This window comes from Mustelus asterias, chromosome 6 (assembly GCF_964213995.1).
Source record: "Mustelus asterias chromosome 6, sMusAst1.hap1.1, whole genome shotgun sequence".
In the NCBI taxonomy this organism is placed as follows: Eukaryota; Metazoa; Chordata; class Chondrichthyes; order Carcharhiniformes; family Triakidae; genus Mustelus; species Mustelus asterias.
In genome coordinates this window covers 86233772-86252261 of record NC_135806.1, presented here as the reverse complement: position 1 = coordinate 86252261, position 18490 = coordinate 86233772, and the positions used below count along the sequence as shown (strand labels likewise).

At 41.6% G+C, this 18490-nt stretch overlaps 1 protein-coding gene across 4 annotated transcripts in view; it reads left to right on the top strand.

Moving 5' to 3' along the window:
- man2a1 (mannosidase, alpha, class 2A, member 1) overlaps positions 1-18490 on the top strand; it is a 159055-nt gene that overhangs the window by 117294 nt on the left and 23271 nt on the right. For 2 of the 4 annotated variants that reach the window (XM_078214678.1, XM_078214677.1), the window contains exons 14-15: positions 2552-2782; positions 6704-6826. In XM_078214678.1, the coding sequence (XP_078070804.1) occupies positions 2552-2782; positions 6704-6826 (354 nt within the window). The remainder of the gene's footprint in view (positions 1-2551; positions 2783-6703; positions 6827-18490) is intronic. The other 2 variants (XM_078214681.1, XM_078214680.1) reach the window with 1 other exon arrangement.

The window sequence follows — 18490 nt, the reverse complement described above, 5'->3', positions numbered from 1 at the left end:
GGCTCAACTCCTCAGTAGCTAAGTTTACTGTGCCATCTAACTGCCTATTGTCACACTGTTAATATACTCCGATGTTAATTTTTCCATTATATATTTCCTTGCATGTCCACATTTATCAGGGAAACGACTAATGTAAAATTGATGTATTCTAAGTATGCACCCGGGTCAGTGGTATGCCTCCCACTTCTTCAGCCGGTACTGAAAAAGCCCAGAGACATCTAGTGCAAGTCAAGTGAACGGGTAGTGCTGTTCGCTGTTCAGAACAAAAATCCACCCCAATATTTCACATAATGTCTAGCAATTTGCATTGTAAAAATAAAACAATAATAATATGCTCAAATGATCTGAGTCAGAAACAAAGCACTCCAGCTTAACTTCAAGTTCTAAGTTACATTACTATTTAGTTCATAAGTTACTGAACTTTTTGACAGGAGGTCTTGTGTTCCTGTGGTAGCACCCCTACCGCTCCTGGTTTGAGTCCAACACCAAGACTTGTCAGCCATAGAAAGAATATTCATATTGCGGGCTGATAATCAGTTTGTTAAGTCCTTCCACCACTTCCCTCACTAATCCCCAAAGGGAAAAACAGTGTGGGTGTGAAGATACTCTAAAACAAACTGAACCTTATTCCTGACTTTTTCATCTAATGGATTTTATTTTTTTTCCATGTGGATTTCCTTTTTCCTTTGCATTGATTTGTAAAGTGTTCCAGCAATTGTACTTACGTTTAGAAGCTTAGATTTACACAATAGAAGCGAAGGTAATGTTGTTGTAACAAGTTATCCCACAAATTTTCTATACTCATGAGAGTTTTATTTACTTGTATGAAGGTCACTTTTTCTCTTTGTCAGGCTTTGATGAATTTGACATCTTTGATTTGATTTATTATTGTTATATGTATTGGGATGCAGTGTGAATTATTGTTACTTGCGTGCTATATTGAAAAAACATTACTGTTCATAGAGTACATAGAGGAGAAGGAGAGGGTGCAGAATATAGTGTTAGAGTCATAGCTAGGGTGCAGAGAAAGATCAGCTTAATAGGTCCATTCAAAAGTCTGATGGCTGCTGGGAAGAAACTGTTCTTGAGTTGGTTGGTACATGATTTCAGATTTTTGCGTCTTTTTCCCGAAATAAGAAGGTGGAAGAGAGAAGTGAGTGTGGGGTCCTTGATTATGTTGGCTGCTTTTCTGAGGCAGCAGGAAGTGTAGACGAAGTCAATGAATGGGAGGCTGGTTTGCGTGATGGACTGGGCTACGTTCACAACCCTTTGTAGTTTCTTGCAGCAGGAGCCATACCAAGCTGTGATACACCTGGGAAGGATACTTTTTGTGGTGCATATGTAAAAATTGGTGAGAGTTGTAGCAAGCATGCTGAATTTCCTTAGTCTCCTGAGAAAGTAGAGGCATTGGTGGGCTTTCTTAACTATAGCGCCAGCGTGGAGGGACTATGACAGATGGTTGGTGATCTGGACACCTAGAAACTTGAAGCTCTCAACCATTTCCACTTCAGCACCATTGATGTAGACAGGGGCATGTCCTCCACTACGCTTCCTGAAGTTGATGATTATCTCCTCTGTTTTACTGACATTGAGGGAGAGATTATTGTCATCACACCATTTCACCAGATTGTCTATTTCTTTCCTTACTTCGTCTTGTCATTGTTTGAGATCTGACCTGCACCACAACTTTGGAGAGCAGCTCTGTTATACGTAACAGGAGTTACAATTTCAGACCATCCTTAAAACTATTTCCAGCAGCCCTTCTAAAGCTACTCTATCACCCGAGAAATCTGCATCCCAAGAGTTTGTTATGGTTGCCTGGGATTCTAGAGTTCTACATTAATTCTCTTTCTGAATCAAATTCTCAGTTACTGTTGTTTTCTGTGGAGTTGCTCTGCATGGGCATCTTATTCTTTTAACTGGGAATAGTACATGGCATCGAGTGACCTAAGAAGTGGAATTTTAACTTTATAGAGTTACTGCATTTGAAGTACCCTATGAACATTGAAGTGGGTAAACATTGTTAGGAGAAATATCCCTCCAGGTTTTCCTTTAAATGGCTACCTTGAGAGTTGGATATCAATACGAGTGGTTCTTTATTCAAGCATTTGCAGAGAGAGTCACCCTTGCAAAGGCAAGCTGCGACTCCGCACAACATCGAACAGATAATTTATACTGTTACAAAGCTTGAGTGGGCATGCCAGATTTTCACAGATTCACTTGACCAGCATTTTATCTCAACATATTGTTTATTGGTATAGTCCATTCCCCCTAGTCTTCCAATCGTCGCAAGATCATCTGCTGTGCTTGACTGTCCTGTTTTCCTCCTTTGTCTCTGTTCCTTCTCCTAATCTTGTATTTTCTTAATTATATTTTTTCACTTGATTCTGTGACTCACAGGTAGTTTGCAAGAACAAGCACGAATCAAATATTAGCTTTTAGTTTTGAGCTGAGCATCCCATGATTCCCCTACATTGACATATTGGTAGAATGGGTCAAAATTGAAGGTTTACTCTTGATATATTTTCTTTTTTTTTTATTCTGCTAACAGGTCTCCTTTGTGGCGCAGATATCAGCTCTAGGATTGGGGCTGTACCAGTTAGTGGAAGCTCCAGATATCAAAACTGTGCCTGCTGATTACACTTTGTACCTGAATGGAAGGGAGGACGTAAGCATAGACAGTCCCTTCAACGTCAGTGTGTTGAAAAGCTACACTGGTGACGTCACTATTGAAAATCAAAATTTGAAAGCTTGGTTTTCGGGAACTAAAGGATTCTTGGAGGTAAAAGATTGTAGAAATGTGTTTCTTTATTTTGTATACAATCACAACTATCTCTAATTCATCAAACTTATGCATACAAATGAATGGGTTACCTAATAACAGTTGGATGTTAATGTTTTGCTCTTTCATCTCAGTTTCATATTCACAAACAGAAGCCAAACTAAAGCATGTTTGAACTCCTGACATATTTAATTCCTACCTTTTTCCTTTGTGAAAGTTATTTTTTATTCTTGTGTTCAGTCGCTGATGTAGTCTTCAGCATTGTCTGGCCATAGCCACGTTCAACTTCATCACTAGCATAGATGCCAGTCTTTGTTCCAAAAGATGCTTTGAATGTTGTTGGCTGTTCCTAATGACTCATTCTCATGGCTGCTACCTCAGCTACCCCCATTTGTTGCAAGTTTTCAAAGTGTGAAAATTGCTTCAAATTTATCTTGTCTATTAATATGTTGAAGTTTACCTTCTTTAAGTGCAAACAAGCAGGGTTCAACCCTGTCAGATAGAGAAATAATTCTTGGCTTGGAATGTTTGAAGTGTGATGTTAGTGTACCTTTAAGAAGTTTTTTCTTAATCATGTACTCTGTAGTTGTGAGCAAACTTTTTCAGTTTGTTTTTCTCATTGTTGCTTGGCTGTCTACGAGAGTCTTTTATTGCTGTCTAAACAGGGGTTTGTTTATTTGTTTATGACTCTGCATTGTTAGGAAAAACTGGTTGGCAGGTCAGGTGATGGGTTTTTTTCATTTTCAGTCTGGAGCTGCAGGTTTGAGTTTTAGTTTTAGAAGGGACATCAAGCTGCAAATAACTCTCTCTCTCCCTGGTTTTGGAAATTCTGCTGGTTATCTGAAGGAGGGGGGGAAATCAGCTGTTGGTGCCTTGTCTAGAGTCTCTGGTGTTTTGGAAAGCAGTTCTGACTTCAAACTGTTCTGAGTCTATCCAGAGAACTGCAGACTTCATCTAAAGGTCTCAAGTTCAGTATCAAGTGGGCATTATTTTTTGCTGTGTTAAACCTGTGAAAAGGTTTTGTCGTCTACGGGATTGGTTTGATTGGAACTTATTAGATATATTTGTTAAGGGTTATTCGTCATAATCGTTGTTCTGTTTCTTGTTAGTAATTGATAAAAGTTCCTGCTAATGTTCCTAGTGTACACATTAACTATATTCTTAAATAAACTTTGTTTGATAAAAGCTCCACAGTGGGTCATTTGAATCATACCTGAAATGAAACATAGCATGCTTATCCTAGCCAAATTCAAGAAGCAAAACTTATGATCCAGATGGGCTCCATAAAACACTTTGGAGTTTCTGACCTGAACCATAACAGGAGGTACAGCTCCTAAAAATAAACCTGTCAGAAAGTTGGTAATACCTTTCTAAACAGCCCATAGGGAGTAAAAATCAGTTTTAAATGAGGGTATAGAAGTTGCTTATTCCACTTACTAAAAAGTCAGGCAGGCTGCAAATTGCTGTAAGAAGGCTGAAACGACAACACAGAGATGAAGTTTTATCCAGGGTTGTTGGGCATTCAGTTAAACAACCAATCTCATGGTGGCATGATTCTTTATATTGTAAAACGATGTAAATATAAGCTGTACCAATTAAACTCTGTCTCTGACCATCAGTTTTTGTTTCACTAAACCATAAAAAAAAGCTGTTTAACGATTGAAACAAGTCTTGGCCATGTAATGTTAGCTTGGTATACCTACAGAGACATTTAAAAAAATGCAGTCACATAATCACTTACAGTACAGAGGAAGATCCTGCAGATCTAAGCTGTGGATCAATCCCGTCAGTCCCATTCCCCATTCTAATCCCGTAGCCCCACAAGTTTACTTCCTGTACTTCTCCATCTATTTTCTTTTTGAATTCATTGATCATTTCAGAGCTCCACACCATTACCATTTCCTTTCTAAAAATGTTTTTCACACGTTCCCTCTGCATCTTTTGCCCAAAAGCGTAAACATGTGTCCTTGTACCATTAACTAATGGGAACAGTTTCACTTTGTCTGCCTTGTCTAAACCTGTCATGATCTTGCATACCTTAATCAAATCTCTGCTTAATCTTCAATTGCCTCAAGGAGAACAATGCCAGGTTCTCCAGCATAACTTTGCAACTAAAATTCCCATCCCCAGAACCATCTGGTAAATCTCCTCTGCACGTTCGCAAGGATCCTGACATCCTTCCTAAGTGTGTTGACCAGAACTAGATGCAATTCTCTAGATATGGCCTCACCAGAACTTTTTTTTAATTCACTCGTGGAACATGGATGTCGCTGGCCGACCAGCATTTATTGCCCATCCCTAGTTTCCCTTGAGAAGGTGATGGTGAGCTGCCTTCTTGAATCGCTGCAGTCCATGTTCTGTGGGTTGACCCACAATGCTGTTAGGGAAGGAATTCCAGGATTTTGACCCAGCGACTGCAAAGGAACGGCGATATATTTCCAAGTCAGGATGGTGAGATGGTGCACTTTATAAAGGTTCAGCATAATTTCTCTGTTTTTGTTCCCAATATCTCTAATTGTGAATCCCAAGATCCCATATGCTAATCATACTTTCAATATGTCCTACCACCTTCAAAGATCCCTCTGTTCCTGCATACATTTTAGAACTATACCATTTGGTCTGTATTGATTCTGTTCTATTCCTTCTGCCAAAATACATCACTTCACACTTCTTTGTATAAAATTCAATCTGCCACTTGTCTACTCTTTATGCTAGCCTATCTATGGCCTGTTGTAATCAATTGATATCACCCTTACTGAAACACTTCCAAGTTTTGTATTACAAATTTTGAAAGTTTTCTCTGAGCTCCAATATACAAATCAATTATATGTGTCAAAAAAGCAACAGTTCTAGCACTGGCCCTTGGGGCACACCATTGTCTACCATCCTCCACTCGTTTTCTATCCTAAAGCCAATTTAAAAATCTAATTGGACACTGACCCTCCTGCTCCATAAGCTTAAAACTTGTTAACCAGTCTTTTACGTGAAAGTTGTCAAATGCCTTCTGTATGAAAGACGTGGAAAGCAATTCCTTGCTAAACCCCATGTTATTGTGCATCAATAAATGGATATTGGACATATGAGTCAACACAGAAATGAGACACTCTGCTGCTTATTCTAGTGATGTCGTTCTGGGGATTTAGCAGATCTAATTTTGTAACATTTTAGAATTCAATTTCTGTCAATTCATTCAAAAGCAAATATTTATGCTTTTGAGAACAAAATCCATTTTAGAAACATGTCAAAGTTAGTGTCTGAAATAAAAAAAAGATATAATTTGATGGAAACAAAGTTAAAATAGAGTTTTCTTCAAAAATGTGCGATGGAATGCATTGTAAAATCATGTTGAATTTCACTGAAGCTTCTACAGATCAAGTACCAATAATTGTTCTTTGACTGTTTTTTTTAATGGACCTATTTCATTGCACACACAGTTAGAGATCTCCTGCATTTTCTCTATATATATCTAAATTGAACTTTTTAAAGTAATAAAATCTGTTGTTTGCCCAAAGGGGCCACATAAGGAGACAATACAAACCATGAATTGTAATGAAACAATCTAAACCAATTTCTGTACTTAAACGGGAAAAGTAAGATAATCTAATCATGCAGTATAGTGATGCTGCATTACTTTTGACATTGCTTAAATCATGAATACTCCCTTGAATGCCTGCAGCAACTTGTGAATTTTATTACTTTTGAAGAAGAAGAAATTGGTTTACTTGTAATTGATTATTGGCAAAAGATTCCAGATTCTAAGATAAGGGGAGTTTGTGACCGACTTGCATTTTTGGCACGACTGGAGGTGTTTTGATGGAAATGATACTCAAAAAGAGATTTAAATGGGGATAAGTATCATTAAATTACACTTCAGAATTACTTAAGTTGATGAAATATCCTAATTTCCCTTTTTTGTATTAGAAAATGAACACCAAGGAGGATAAGAGAGAACACCAGATAAATATTCAGTTCTGGTGGTATGGAACCACAAGTAACCGAGATAAGAGTGGTGCCTACCTCTTCTTGCCTAATGGAGAAGCCAAGGTAAAACACATATAATTTATTCAACAAAAGCAAATGCTAAAAATGCTGTAAATCTGAGACATCAACAGAAGTTGCTGGAAATGCTCAGCAAGTCAGGCAGCATCCGATTAGATTGATTAGATTTAGATTGATAACCTTCATAACCTTTCATCAGAACTGAAAGATGTTAGAGATATACAGTTTATAAACAACGACAGAGCTAGGGAACAATCAAAAGGAGAAACTCTGTGATGGGGGGAGAGCAGGATTATTTAACTGACAAACGGAATGATGATGCAAGGCAAAAGAATGTGTTAGTGAGACAAATATAGAGAGAAAATAGAGTCTGAGAAAATGAAAGCAGCATTTAAATTCTAAAAATTATAAACCTTAATATGAAGACCAAAATGTTGTATGATGCCTAGTAAAAAGATGAAATGCTGTTCCTGTTTCCCTTTTGGTTTTTTCTTGCACCTCCTCGCTTTGCCAGGGTGGAGGGCTTAGAGAGATTTAGGAAAATAAGGGGAAGTTGTGTCGGGATGGCTCTTCAATGCATTCCTGCTGTTGGAGAAGTTTATCGGGGTGGACAGCCAATTTATATAATTAAGTCCCAATTAGGGGTTATCTTCTGGCCTGGCAGACATTTAGCTGGTGGTGGAGTAGCCCTCGGCTACATGCAGAGGTCACCAGCTTAATGGAGGTGGCCTCCCTGTAGCAGCTCAGGGAGACATCGAAACCGGAGGCTCTATCCTCCATAGAGAGAGCTATGACATCAACGGCCATCTGCATACCCCAACAATCCAAGCAGAAGCCCACTGCATTTCCCCTCTGAAAAAATGATGGTATAAATCTTCCCGTCAGAATTGCATTACATGCATTGCTTTTACCTGCAAAGATTTGTGCACCCGACCTTTTTGCAATTTTTCAGCCGCGATTTCTAAACCTGGCTGCAGCAGTGATGGGACAGCACAGCCACCCACGCAGAAGACCAACAAGTGCAGAGGAAGATGGGTGAAGTGAGAACGCACCATTTCTTTATGCCCTTAGCTGCCATATTTTTAAAAGTTTTTAAAGTTCTCAAGTCATTCAGTGGGTGAGTGAGTGAGTGAGTGAGCAGTCAGTTGGGGGGTTGGTGGTGGGAGAATTGGGCTGAGGATGGGCAAATCGGCAGGTACAGGGGTGGTGGTGGGAAAGAGTCAGGTCATCTTGGTGGGGGTTAGTCAGGTTGGGTCAGGGTGATGATGATAGGCGATAAATTCAGTTGGTTGGGTAGGGTAGGAAGGATGTTGAGGGTAGAGAGCTGGATCAGGCTTGGTGGATAGACAGGTTAGTGAGGTGGTCGAGTCAGGGATTTAATTAGGGGGGTCAATGTGATGCTTAGTTCAGTTGCACTGGCTAATCGCTGAGTTAGCTGAGATATTGACCAGTGTAACATTTGCAGAGTAAATGTCCAGGGAAGGCCTACATTTCTGATCCAAGTCTCTGACACTGAGCTGTGTTGAAGATGTTTGCGGAGGGTTCAGGACAGTGGAAAGCAGCCTATCAAAAATTAACATTCCTGGCAATTTCAGTGCATGTGTGTGCATCACGATATCTGTGGGGTCCTGATGTACATCTCCCAACTTAAGATCCAATTTTAAAGATACTGGAAGATTTGGGCCACTTCCAGTGGTGCCTCCGAGAGGGCTGCCAAGGCTCTACAGATACCCACCTTCTGATTTGGCAGGCAATTTGGGACTTTGCCATTCTAAAGAGGATGGCAAATGTGGAGATGGTCAATTAAGAGTGTCTTGCAAAGTTTGCTGAGCTGGTCTCACTCCCAGCAAGTACAGACTCGAAAACTCCCTTTCTTGCCTGTTAACTCTGCTATCTGACCTATTTATTTTCCAGAATTTTCTGTATTTCATTCAATGTTATAATTAAGTAAGAATGTGCCTTGTGCATTTCAGCTTTTAAGATTTTTGAAAATGTTGCTTTCTGTGAAGTCATTCAGGTTGTCATTGTTGAACAAACCTTCAGTGTTTAGTCAAAATCATTATAGAATTATAGAATGGCTAGGACACAGCAGAAGGCCATTGGCCTGTTGTGTCTGTGCCAGCTCTCTGCAAGAGCAGCACTACCAGTCCCATTCTCTCCATTTTGTTCCTGTAGTCCTACAATTATTTTTCTCTTCAGGTGCTTATGCTATTCTTTTTGAAAGCCAGATTGAATCAGCCACACTCTCTGCATTCCAGATCCTAACCACATGCTGTGTTAAGACATTTTCATGGTATCGCTGTTGGTTCTTTTGCCATTCAATTTAAATTGATATCCTCTGGTTTTTGTCCCTTCTGCCAATGCCAGTTTCTCTCTACCTCTATCATATTTCCGCTTAGCCTTCCTTCTCTTCCCCAAGGAGAGCAACCTCAGCTTCTATGATAATTATGGAACATTGCAGCATGTAATAAGAGAGATCAAAATGATCCTGCAAACCAATGGATCAGATCAAAGTTTTTTTGTGTTGTCATATCCAGTTGCAAATGGTGGTGGATGTTAAACAACCAACCGGAGTAGGGGACTTCATAAACATCCCCATCCTCATTGATAGGGGAGACCAACACATCAGGGCAAAAGACAAGGATGAAGCATAGTCAGAAGTGCTGAGTGGATGATCCATCTTGGTTTCATTCTGAGGTCCTCACTCATACAGATGCCAGTCTTCGGACAGTTTGACTCATTCCATCTACCATCAATCTGGAAAAATGCTGAGATTTTGTCCACAAAAAGCAGGACAAATCCAAACTGGCCAGTTACCACTCATTAATCTGCTCTTAGTCATCAGCTAAGAGATGAAAGGAGTCATTTATCAAGCAACACTACTTAGCAATATCCTGCACACTGATGATTTTGCCAAGGGCCACTCGGCAGAAGACATCTTTAAAGTCTTGGTTCAAAAATGAACAAAAGAGCTGCATTTAAGAGATGAGGTGAGAGTAACTATCCTTCACATCAAAGCAGCATTTGATCATTTGTGACATCAAAGAGTTGTAGTAAAATTTTAGTAAGTGGGAATTGGAGAAAACTGTACACTGGTTACAGTTGTATGTATAACAAAAGAAGGTTGTTGGAGGCAAAATCTCTCAACTCAAGGACATCACTGTGGGGGTTCCTCAGGGTGGTATCCTAGGCCTAACCATCATCAACTGCTTCTTCAGTGACATTTCCTCCGACACAAAGTTAAAAGGGGGATGTTTACTAATGCAAATGCAGCTGCATTTTCTATTTCTCTATTAGAAAGCTATGCCAATGTATGAAATTTCATCCCTTCTGATCTGGAATTTCCCTGATATATCCTTCTCAGTTTAAGAGTCCACAACTCCAAAAATATATTTTGGGTTTTAAGGTAGTAATTTTTAAAGACATCATCAATGTGGTTGACCATTCATAGAACAAGAGAGCACTCAGTTGTTTCGTAGTACAGAACATGAGTAGTGTTGAAAAAAAAGACAAACTGTCAAAACCTTTCATCTTGCATTCAACAGGACAGACGCAAGATTGCCAAATTTCAAAGGAACTGATCGTTTCTACTGCATGAGAAAAGGGGAAAAATGAGAAAAGATTGGTTGACAGTTCGACTCTGATTGCTTGAGGTGTTGATATGGAGAGTGCATCAGGGAGGTTTTGTCCTCCACACTTGTGTTTAATCCAAAAAAGGCTCAATGCCTGGACATGACATGCCTGCAGCGGCCAGGTTCCTGCTTATGAAAAATTGTAGCTTCTAGCAAATATGTATGAATCACATTGTGAATCGAACGTGGGGAAATGGAGGAGAAAGTTCACAGTCTACAGTTGTTGAACTCAGTGTTGAGCCCAGAAGGTTGCAATGTGCCCTTATCTACTGACATTGTTCTTCTAGATAGTAGTAGTTATGGATTTGGAAGGTGCTGTCTAAAGGAGAAGTTCCTAAATGCACCTTGTAGATGGTGCACACTGCTGCACTCTGCATCGGACGAAGGGAGTGAATGTTTGTAGAAGGGATGCCAATCAAGTGGGCTGCTTTGTCCTGGAGGTGTCAAGACTTTTGAGTATTGTTGGAGCTGCATTCATCTAGGCAAGGAGAAAGTATTCTATCACACTCCTGATTTGTGCCTTGCATATTGTGAAAAGGATTTGGGGAGGCAGGAGGTGAGTTAGTCACTGCAGGAATCTTAGATTTTGATCTGGTTTTGTGGCCTCAATATTTCTAGGGCTAGTCCAGGGCGGCATGGTAGCACAGTGGTTAGCACTGCAGCTTCACAGCTCCAGGGACCTGGGTTCGATTCCCGGCTTGGGTCACTGTCTGTGTGGAGTTTGCACATTCTCCTTGTGTCTGTGTGGGTTTCCTCCGGGTGCTCCGGTTTCCTCCCACAGTCCAAAGATGTGCGGGTTAGGTTAGGTTGATTGGCCATGCTAAAACAAAATTGCCCCTTAGAGTCCTGAGATGCGTAGGTTAGAGGGATTAGTGGGTGGATATGGGGGTAGGGCCTGGGTGGGATTGTGGTCGGTGCAGACTCGATGGGCCGAATGGCCTCCTTCTGCACTGTAGGGTTTCAACGAGTTTCTGATCAATGGTAACCCCCGAGATGTTGATAGTGGAGGTAGTGGAGGCTAATGCTGTTGAATATCAAGGGGTGATGGTTAGATTCTCTCTTTTTGGAGATGGTCATTGCTTGGCACTTGTATGGCATGAATGTTACTTGCCATTTGTCAGCCAAACCTGAAAGTTGTCCAGATCTTGTTGCATTTAGACGTGGACTGCTTCTGTATCTGAGGCGCCGTGAAAGGTGCTAAAAGTAATGCGATCATCAGCAAAAATCCCCAGTTCTGACCTTATGATGGAAGGCAGTTCATTGATGAAATAACTGAAAATGATTGGGCCTTGGACACTACCCCGAGGAACTCCTGAAGTAATGTCCTGGAGCTGAGATGACCGACTTCGAACAACCACAACCATCTTCATTTGTGTTAGGTGTTACACCATCCAGCAGAGAGTTTTCTGGCTGATTCTCATTGATTTCTGTCTTGCTAGGTTTCCTTGATGCCACATTTGGTCAAATGCGCCTTGATGTCAAGGACGAGGATTAAATAGATAAGAATGAAATAAGATGAGGGCAGTCTCATCCAATTTCATGTTGGTGAGGAGACATTGGTGGAAGATGGTGTGATCAATCATATTGAAGGCTTCAGATAGGAAGAGAAGGATGGGGAGGGATAGTTTACCTTTGTCAGTTTCAATCCCATTAAGGTGTGGAAAGGCCAGCATTCAATAGACTTTTTGATTATTTTCTATGCTTATTCAAGACTTTTGAGTGATAAAATGTACCTGGACTCCCAAGTCTTGTTGGACCTCCACTGTTTCTACCTTTCCATCATTTGGAAAGTACCCAATTCTGTGCTTTTTTTGCATTTTCCTATGCTTTTTCCTTTTGCTTTATGTTGACTCTTAACTCTTTAATTCTCCATAACTAACTATTTTGACAAGTAGAATGCTTGCTATTTAGTAGTATTAAACTGGTTATGAACATACTAATTAGGAGCAGGCATAGGGCATTTGGCCCCTCAAGCCTGCTTTGTCATTAAGTAAGATCATGGCTGATTGGATTGTAACTTCAACTCCATTATTCTGTCCCAGCCCCAATAACTTTTCAGTTCCCTTGCTTATCAGGAATCTATCTCTGCCTTAAAATATTGAAAGGCTGCTTTCATTGCCTTTTGAGGAAGAGAGTTCCAAAGACTCAAAACTCTCTGAGACAAAACATTTCCCTTGATTTCTGTCTTAAATGGGCAACCTCTGGTTCTAGATTCTCCCACAAGAGGAAACATCCTTTCCACATCCATTTAGATAAATGCGATACATTTTGGTAGATTGAACCAGGGCAGGACTTACTCAGTTAATGGTAGGGCGTTGGGGAAAGTTACAGAACAAAGAGATCTAGGGGTACATGTCCATAGCTCCTTGAAAGTGAAGTCACAGGTGGACACAGTGGTGAAGAAGGCATTTAGCATGCTTGGTTTCATTGGTCAGAACATTGAATACAGGAGTTGGGACGTCTTGTTGACCACACTTGGAATACTGTGTGCAGTTCTGGTCACCCTATTATAGAAAGTATATTGTTAAATAGAAAGAGTGCAAAAAACATTTACTAGGATGCTACCGGGACTTGATGGTTTGAGTTATAAGGAGAGGCTGGATAGACTGGGACTTCTTTCTCTGGAGCGTAGAAGGCTGAGGGGTGATCTTATAGAGGTCTATAAAATAATGAGGGGCATAGATCAGCCAGATAGTCAATATCTTTTTCCAAAGGTAAGGGAGTCTAAAACTAGAGGGCATAGGTTTAAGGTGAGAGGGGAGAGATACAAAAGGGTCCAGAGGGGCAATTTTTTCACGCAGAGTGGTGAGTGTCTGGAACAAGCTGCCAGAGGTAGTAGAGGCGGGTACAATTTTGTCTTTTAAAAACGTTTAGACAGCTACATAGGTTTAAGGTGAGAGGGGAGAGATACAAAAGGGTCCAGAGGGGCAATTTTTTCACGCAGAGTGGAGAGCGTCTGGAACAAGCTGCCAGAGGTAGTAGAGGCGGGTACAATTTTGTCTTTTAAAAACGTTTAGACAGCTACATGGGTAAGGTGGGTATAGAGGGATATGGGCCAAATGCAGGCAATTGGGATTAGTTTAGGGGTTTAAAAAATAAGGGCGGCATGGACAAGTTGGGCCGAAGGGCCTGTTTCCATGCTGTAAACCTCTATGACTCTATGACAGCCATCCTGTCAAGACCCCTCAGGATTTTATATTTTTTTCATTCAAGCCACCTCTTCCTCTTCTAAACTCCAGCAGATACAAACCTAACTTGTCCAACCTTTTTTCACAAGAGAACCTGCCCAATCAAGGTATTAGCCTAGTAAATCCTCTCTGAACTGCTTCCAACACACTTACATCCTTCCTTAAATAAGGAGACCAATACTTTACACAATATTTCAGATGTATGCTCATCACTACTCTCTATAACTTAAGCCTAATCTCTTAACTTTTGTATTCAATTCAATTTCCTTGTAATAAATAATAACATTCTATTAGCTTTCCTAATTACTTTCTAATTCATGTACTAGGACATCCAGATCCCTCTGCATCTCAGCACTGCAATCACTCACCATTTAAATAATATGCTTTTCCGTTCTTCCTACCAAAAATGGACAATTTCACATTTTCCCACATTATACTCCATTTGTTGAATCTTTGCCCACTCACTTAGCCCATCTATCTCCCTAGCTCCTTATGTCCTCCTTATAACTTGCTTTCCTACCTATCTTTGTGTCATAAGCAAATTTAGCAACCATACCTTTGGTTCCTATATATAAGTCATTGATATAAATTGTAAAAAGCTGAGGCCCCAGCACTGATTCGTGTGGCACACCACTCTTGCCAATCAGAAAATTACTCATTTATGCCTACTCTCTGTTAACTAACCAGTCTTCTATTTATGCAAATATGCTACTCTCTGTACTATGAGCTTTTTTTGCAATAAGCTTTGCTGTGGTGCCTTAGCACATGTCCTCTAGAAATCTAAACATGATATATCCACCGATTTCCCCTTTATCCACATTCTTCAAAGAACTCCAATAAATTGGTCAAACATGATTTCCCTTTCACAAAACCATGTGGATTCTTCCTGAATACCTTGAATTTTTCCAAGTGCCCTGCTATAACATCTTTAATAATTGCTTTGACCATTTTCTCTACGACAGATACTAAAGTAACTGGCCTGTAGTTTCCTGCTTTCTGTCTCCCTCTTTGAATAAAGGAGTTACATTTACTATTTTCCAATCTAGTGGAACCTTCCTGAATCTAGGGAATTATGGAAGATTAAAACCTCCCCTGTTAGGACAGGCTCCTTGCTCCATGGTACCTTGATCACCGTTCTGACTGTTCTGACACTCTTTATCCTTATCCTCCCAAGTACAAAGAACAAAGAAAATTACAGCACAGGAACAGGCCTTCAGCCCTCCAAGCATGCACCATGCTGTCCAACTGAACTAAAACCCCCTACCCTTCCGGGGACCATATCCCTCTATTCCCATCTCATTCATGTACTTGTCAAGACGCCCCTTAAAAGTCACTATCATATCTGCTTCCACTACCTCCCCCGGCAACGAGTTCCAGGCACCCACTACTCTCTGTGTAAAACATCTGCCTCGTACATCTCCTTTAAACCTTGCCCCTCGGACCTTAAACCTGTGCCCCCTAGTAATTGACTCTTCCACCCTGGGAAAAAGCTTCTGACTATCCACTCTGTCCATGCCTCTCATAATCTTGTAGACTTCTATCAGGTCGCCCCTCAACCTCCGTCACTCCAGTGAGAACAAACCAAGTTTCTCCAACCTCTCCTCATAGCTAATGCCCTCCATACTAGGCAACATCTTGATAAATCTTTTCTGGACTCTCTCCAAAGCCTCCACATCCTTCTGGTAGTGTGGCGACCAGAATTGAACATCTTTAATAATTGCTTTGACCATTTTCTCTACGACAGATACTAAAGTAACTGGCCTGTAGTTTCCTGCTTTCTGTCTCCCTCTTTGAATAAAGGAGTTACATTTACTATTTTCCAATCTAGTGGAACCTTCCTGAATCTAGGGAATTATGGAAGATTAAAACCTCCCCTGTTAGGACAGGCTCCTTGCTCCATGGTACCTTGATCACCGTTCTGACTGTTCTGACACTCTTTATCCTTATCCTCCCAAGTACAAAGAACAAAGAAAATTACAGCACAGGAACAGGCCTTCAGCCCTCCAAGCATGCACCATGCTGTCCAACTGAACTAAGGTTCTATAAAGCTGCAACATGACTTGACAATTTTTAAACTCAATGCCCCGGCCGTTGAAGGCAAGCATGCCGTATGCCTTCTTGAATACCTTCTCCATTTGCATTGCCACTTTCAGTGACCTGTGTACCTGTACACCCAGATCCCTTTGCCTATCAATACTCCTAAGGGTTCTGCCACTTACTGTATATTTCCTATCTGTATTAGACCTTCCAAAATGCATTACCTCACATTTGTCCGGATTAAACTCCATCTGCCATCTCTCCACCCAAGTCTCCAACTGATCTATATCCTGCTGTATCATCTGATGGTCCTCATCGTTATCCGCAAATCCACCAACCTTTGTGTCGTCCGCAAACTTACTAATCAAACCTGTTACATTTTCCTCCAAATCATTTATATATATCACAAACAGCAAAGGTCCCAGCACTGATCCCTGAGGAACACCACTTGTCACAGCCCTCCATTCAGAAACGCACCCTTCCACTGCTACCCTCTGTCTTCTTTGACCGAACCAGTTTTGTATCCACCTTGCCAGCTCACCTCTGATCCCATGCGACTTCACCTTCTGCACCAGTCTGCCATGAGGGACCTTGTCAAAGGCCTTACTGAAGTCCATGTAAACAACATTCACTGCCCTACCCTCATCAATCATCTTCGTCATTTCCTCGAAAAACTCAATCAAGTTCGTGAGACATGACCTCCCCTTCACAAAACCATGTTGCCTCTTACTAATACGTCCGCTTATTTCCAAATGGGAATCAATCCTGTCTCGAAGAATCCTCTCCAATAATTTCCCTACCACTGATGTAAGGCTCACCGGCCTGCCATTACCTGGATTATTCTTGCTACCCTTCTTAAACAAAGGAACAACATTGGCTATTCTCCAATCCTCTGGGACCTCCCCTGTAGCTAGTGAGGATACAAAGATTTCTCTCAAGGCCCCAGCAATTTCCTCCCTTGCCTCTCTCCGTATTCTGGGGTATATCCCATCAGGCCCTGGGGACTTGTCTACCTTAATGTTTCTCAAGAACCCCAATACCTCCTACTTTTAGGAAGTACCTCCTCCTTGTAACAAGTACATTGTACTAGCTGAATAGGATTTGTTTCTGTGACTCTTAATTCACCTGGGTTCCTCTTATTCTGCATATTATCGGTCTCACAGTCCCATTCTGAGACTCTGGGCCTGATTTTACCTCACATTGCGCCCGTTTTCAGGCACAAAACATGGTAAAGTTGGGCATGGGGTGAGTAGCACGATCCGTGCCCGCTTCCGTGCAAATGCATTTAAATTGACTTAATGGGCTGCATGCCCAACCTTACTGGCACTTCCTCCTTTTTTACCATCGCATTTGCCCATCCAGATTCAGCGCAAAACAGACATGGTCCACAAAAGTCCAATTCGGGCGCTCCAGTTAGTGAGGAGGTAGGTGCCTAGTGTCCGACGGCTCTCTGCTTGAAATCGGTGGTGGGGGGAGTGGGGAGTGTGTGGGGAAGGGAGGTCCTCTGCCTGAGATCAGTGGTGGGGGGGGGAAGGGGGATCCACTGTCACTCTGCCTGAGAACAGTGGGGGGTAAGGGAGGGAGGGGCCCGCGATTGTTCTGGGTGGCGGGGGGGTGGGGGAATCAGGCGGTCAGTAATGTTGTGGAGGGTGAGGCAATGTCTGTGGAGGACGGGGGAAGCATTATCTGGCCCAGGAGCATTGTAAGAAGTCTCACAACACCAGGTTAAAGTCCAACAGGTTTATTTGGTAGCAAATACCATAAGCTTTCGGAGCGCTGCTCCTTCGTCAGATGGAGTGGAAATGTGCTTCAGAGGAGCACATTTCCACTCCATCTGACGAAGGAGCAGCGCTCCGAAAGCTTATGGTATTTGCTACCAAATAAACCTGTTGGACTTTAACCTGGTGTTGTGAGACTTCTTACTGTGTTCACTCCAGTCCAACGCCGGCATCTCCACATCAGGAGCATTGTGGCAGGGGAGCGTTATTCTATCATTTTTTTTCTGCACATGCACAGTTGGAGGCGCCAATTGGAGCTGCAGGGTTTCGGGCATGTTACGCCCGGCCCACAGGCTTGTGCAGTGAGATTCGGAATCGCTGATACTTTTGCAGGCAGAGTGTGTATGGGGGCGCCTGAGAACGGGTCTAAAAGTTAGATCTGAAACACTCGCAGTTTCATGTCCGCTCAGCACTTAGAGGGTCCTATTTTATCATTTTGATTCTACGTCCCTAGGAGGTATTACCAAAAACTAGAGCAAACTGTTGACATACTGCTTTCATCCTTTTTGTGTTGGAGTGTTTTCAACTCATGCTCCATCTCAATGACAATAAGCAGAGTGATTTGAAGAAGAGCTGGGGCTAAATCTTTGCTTAGGCAGGATGACTCACAAGCACTTTAAAAACAGCCGGCAAGTGCTGGTTTTGGGATTCCTGACCCCATTCCGGGGCTTCTGATTTTCAGGAATTAAAGATTTAGGATGGTTTGGGTTGTGAGCCTACACCCTGCACTTTCAACCTGGATGGCTCTTTTGTGGGGATAGGAATGCCCTGGCCCCTTGCAATTTGCTCTCGGCCAGCTTTTCAAAGATTTGGAGTTCACAGCACCTTAGTGGTGTCATAAACCATAGTCTGAATGAGAAAACCTTTAGAAAGGTAATTTCAAAAGCTCCTCCTAATGCCTCCCCTGCCAAGGTATACCCCTTCCACATAGTCCCTGTGGCCCCTCATGCCCCATGACAAGCTGTGGCACTTCCATGCACATTTACCCACTATACACAGTATAGAAACCCAATAGACAGGAGAATGTGTTTAAAAAAAGCTTTAAAAAAAGTCATTCAATGATAGCTTTCCACT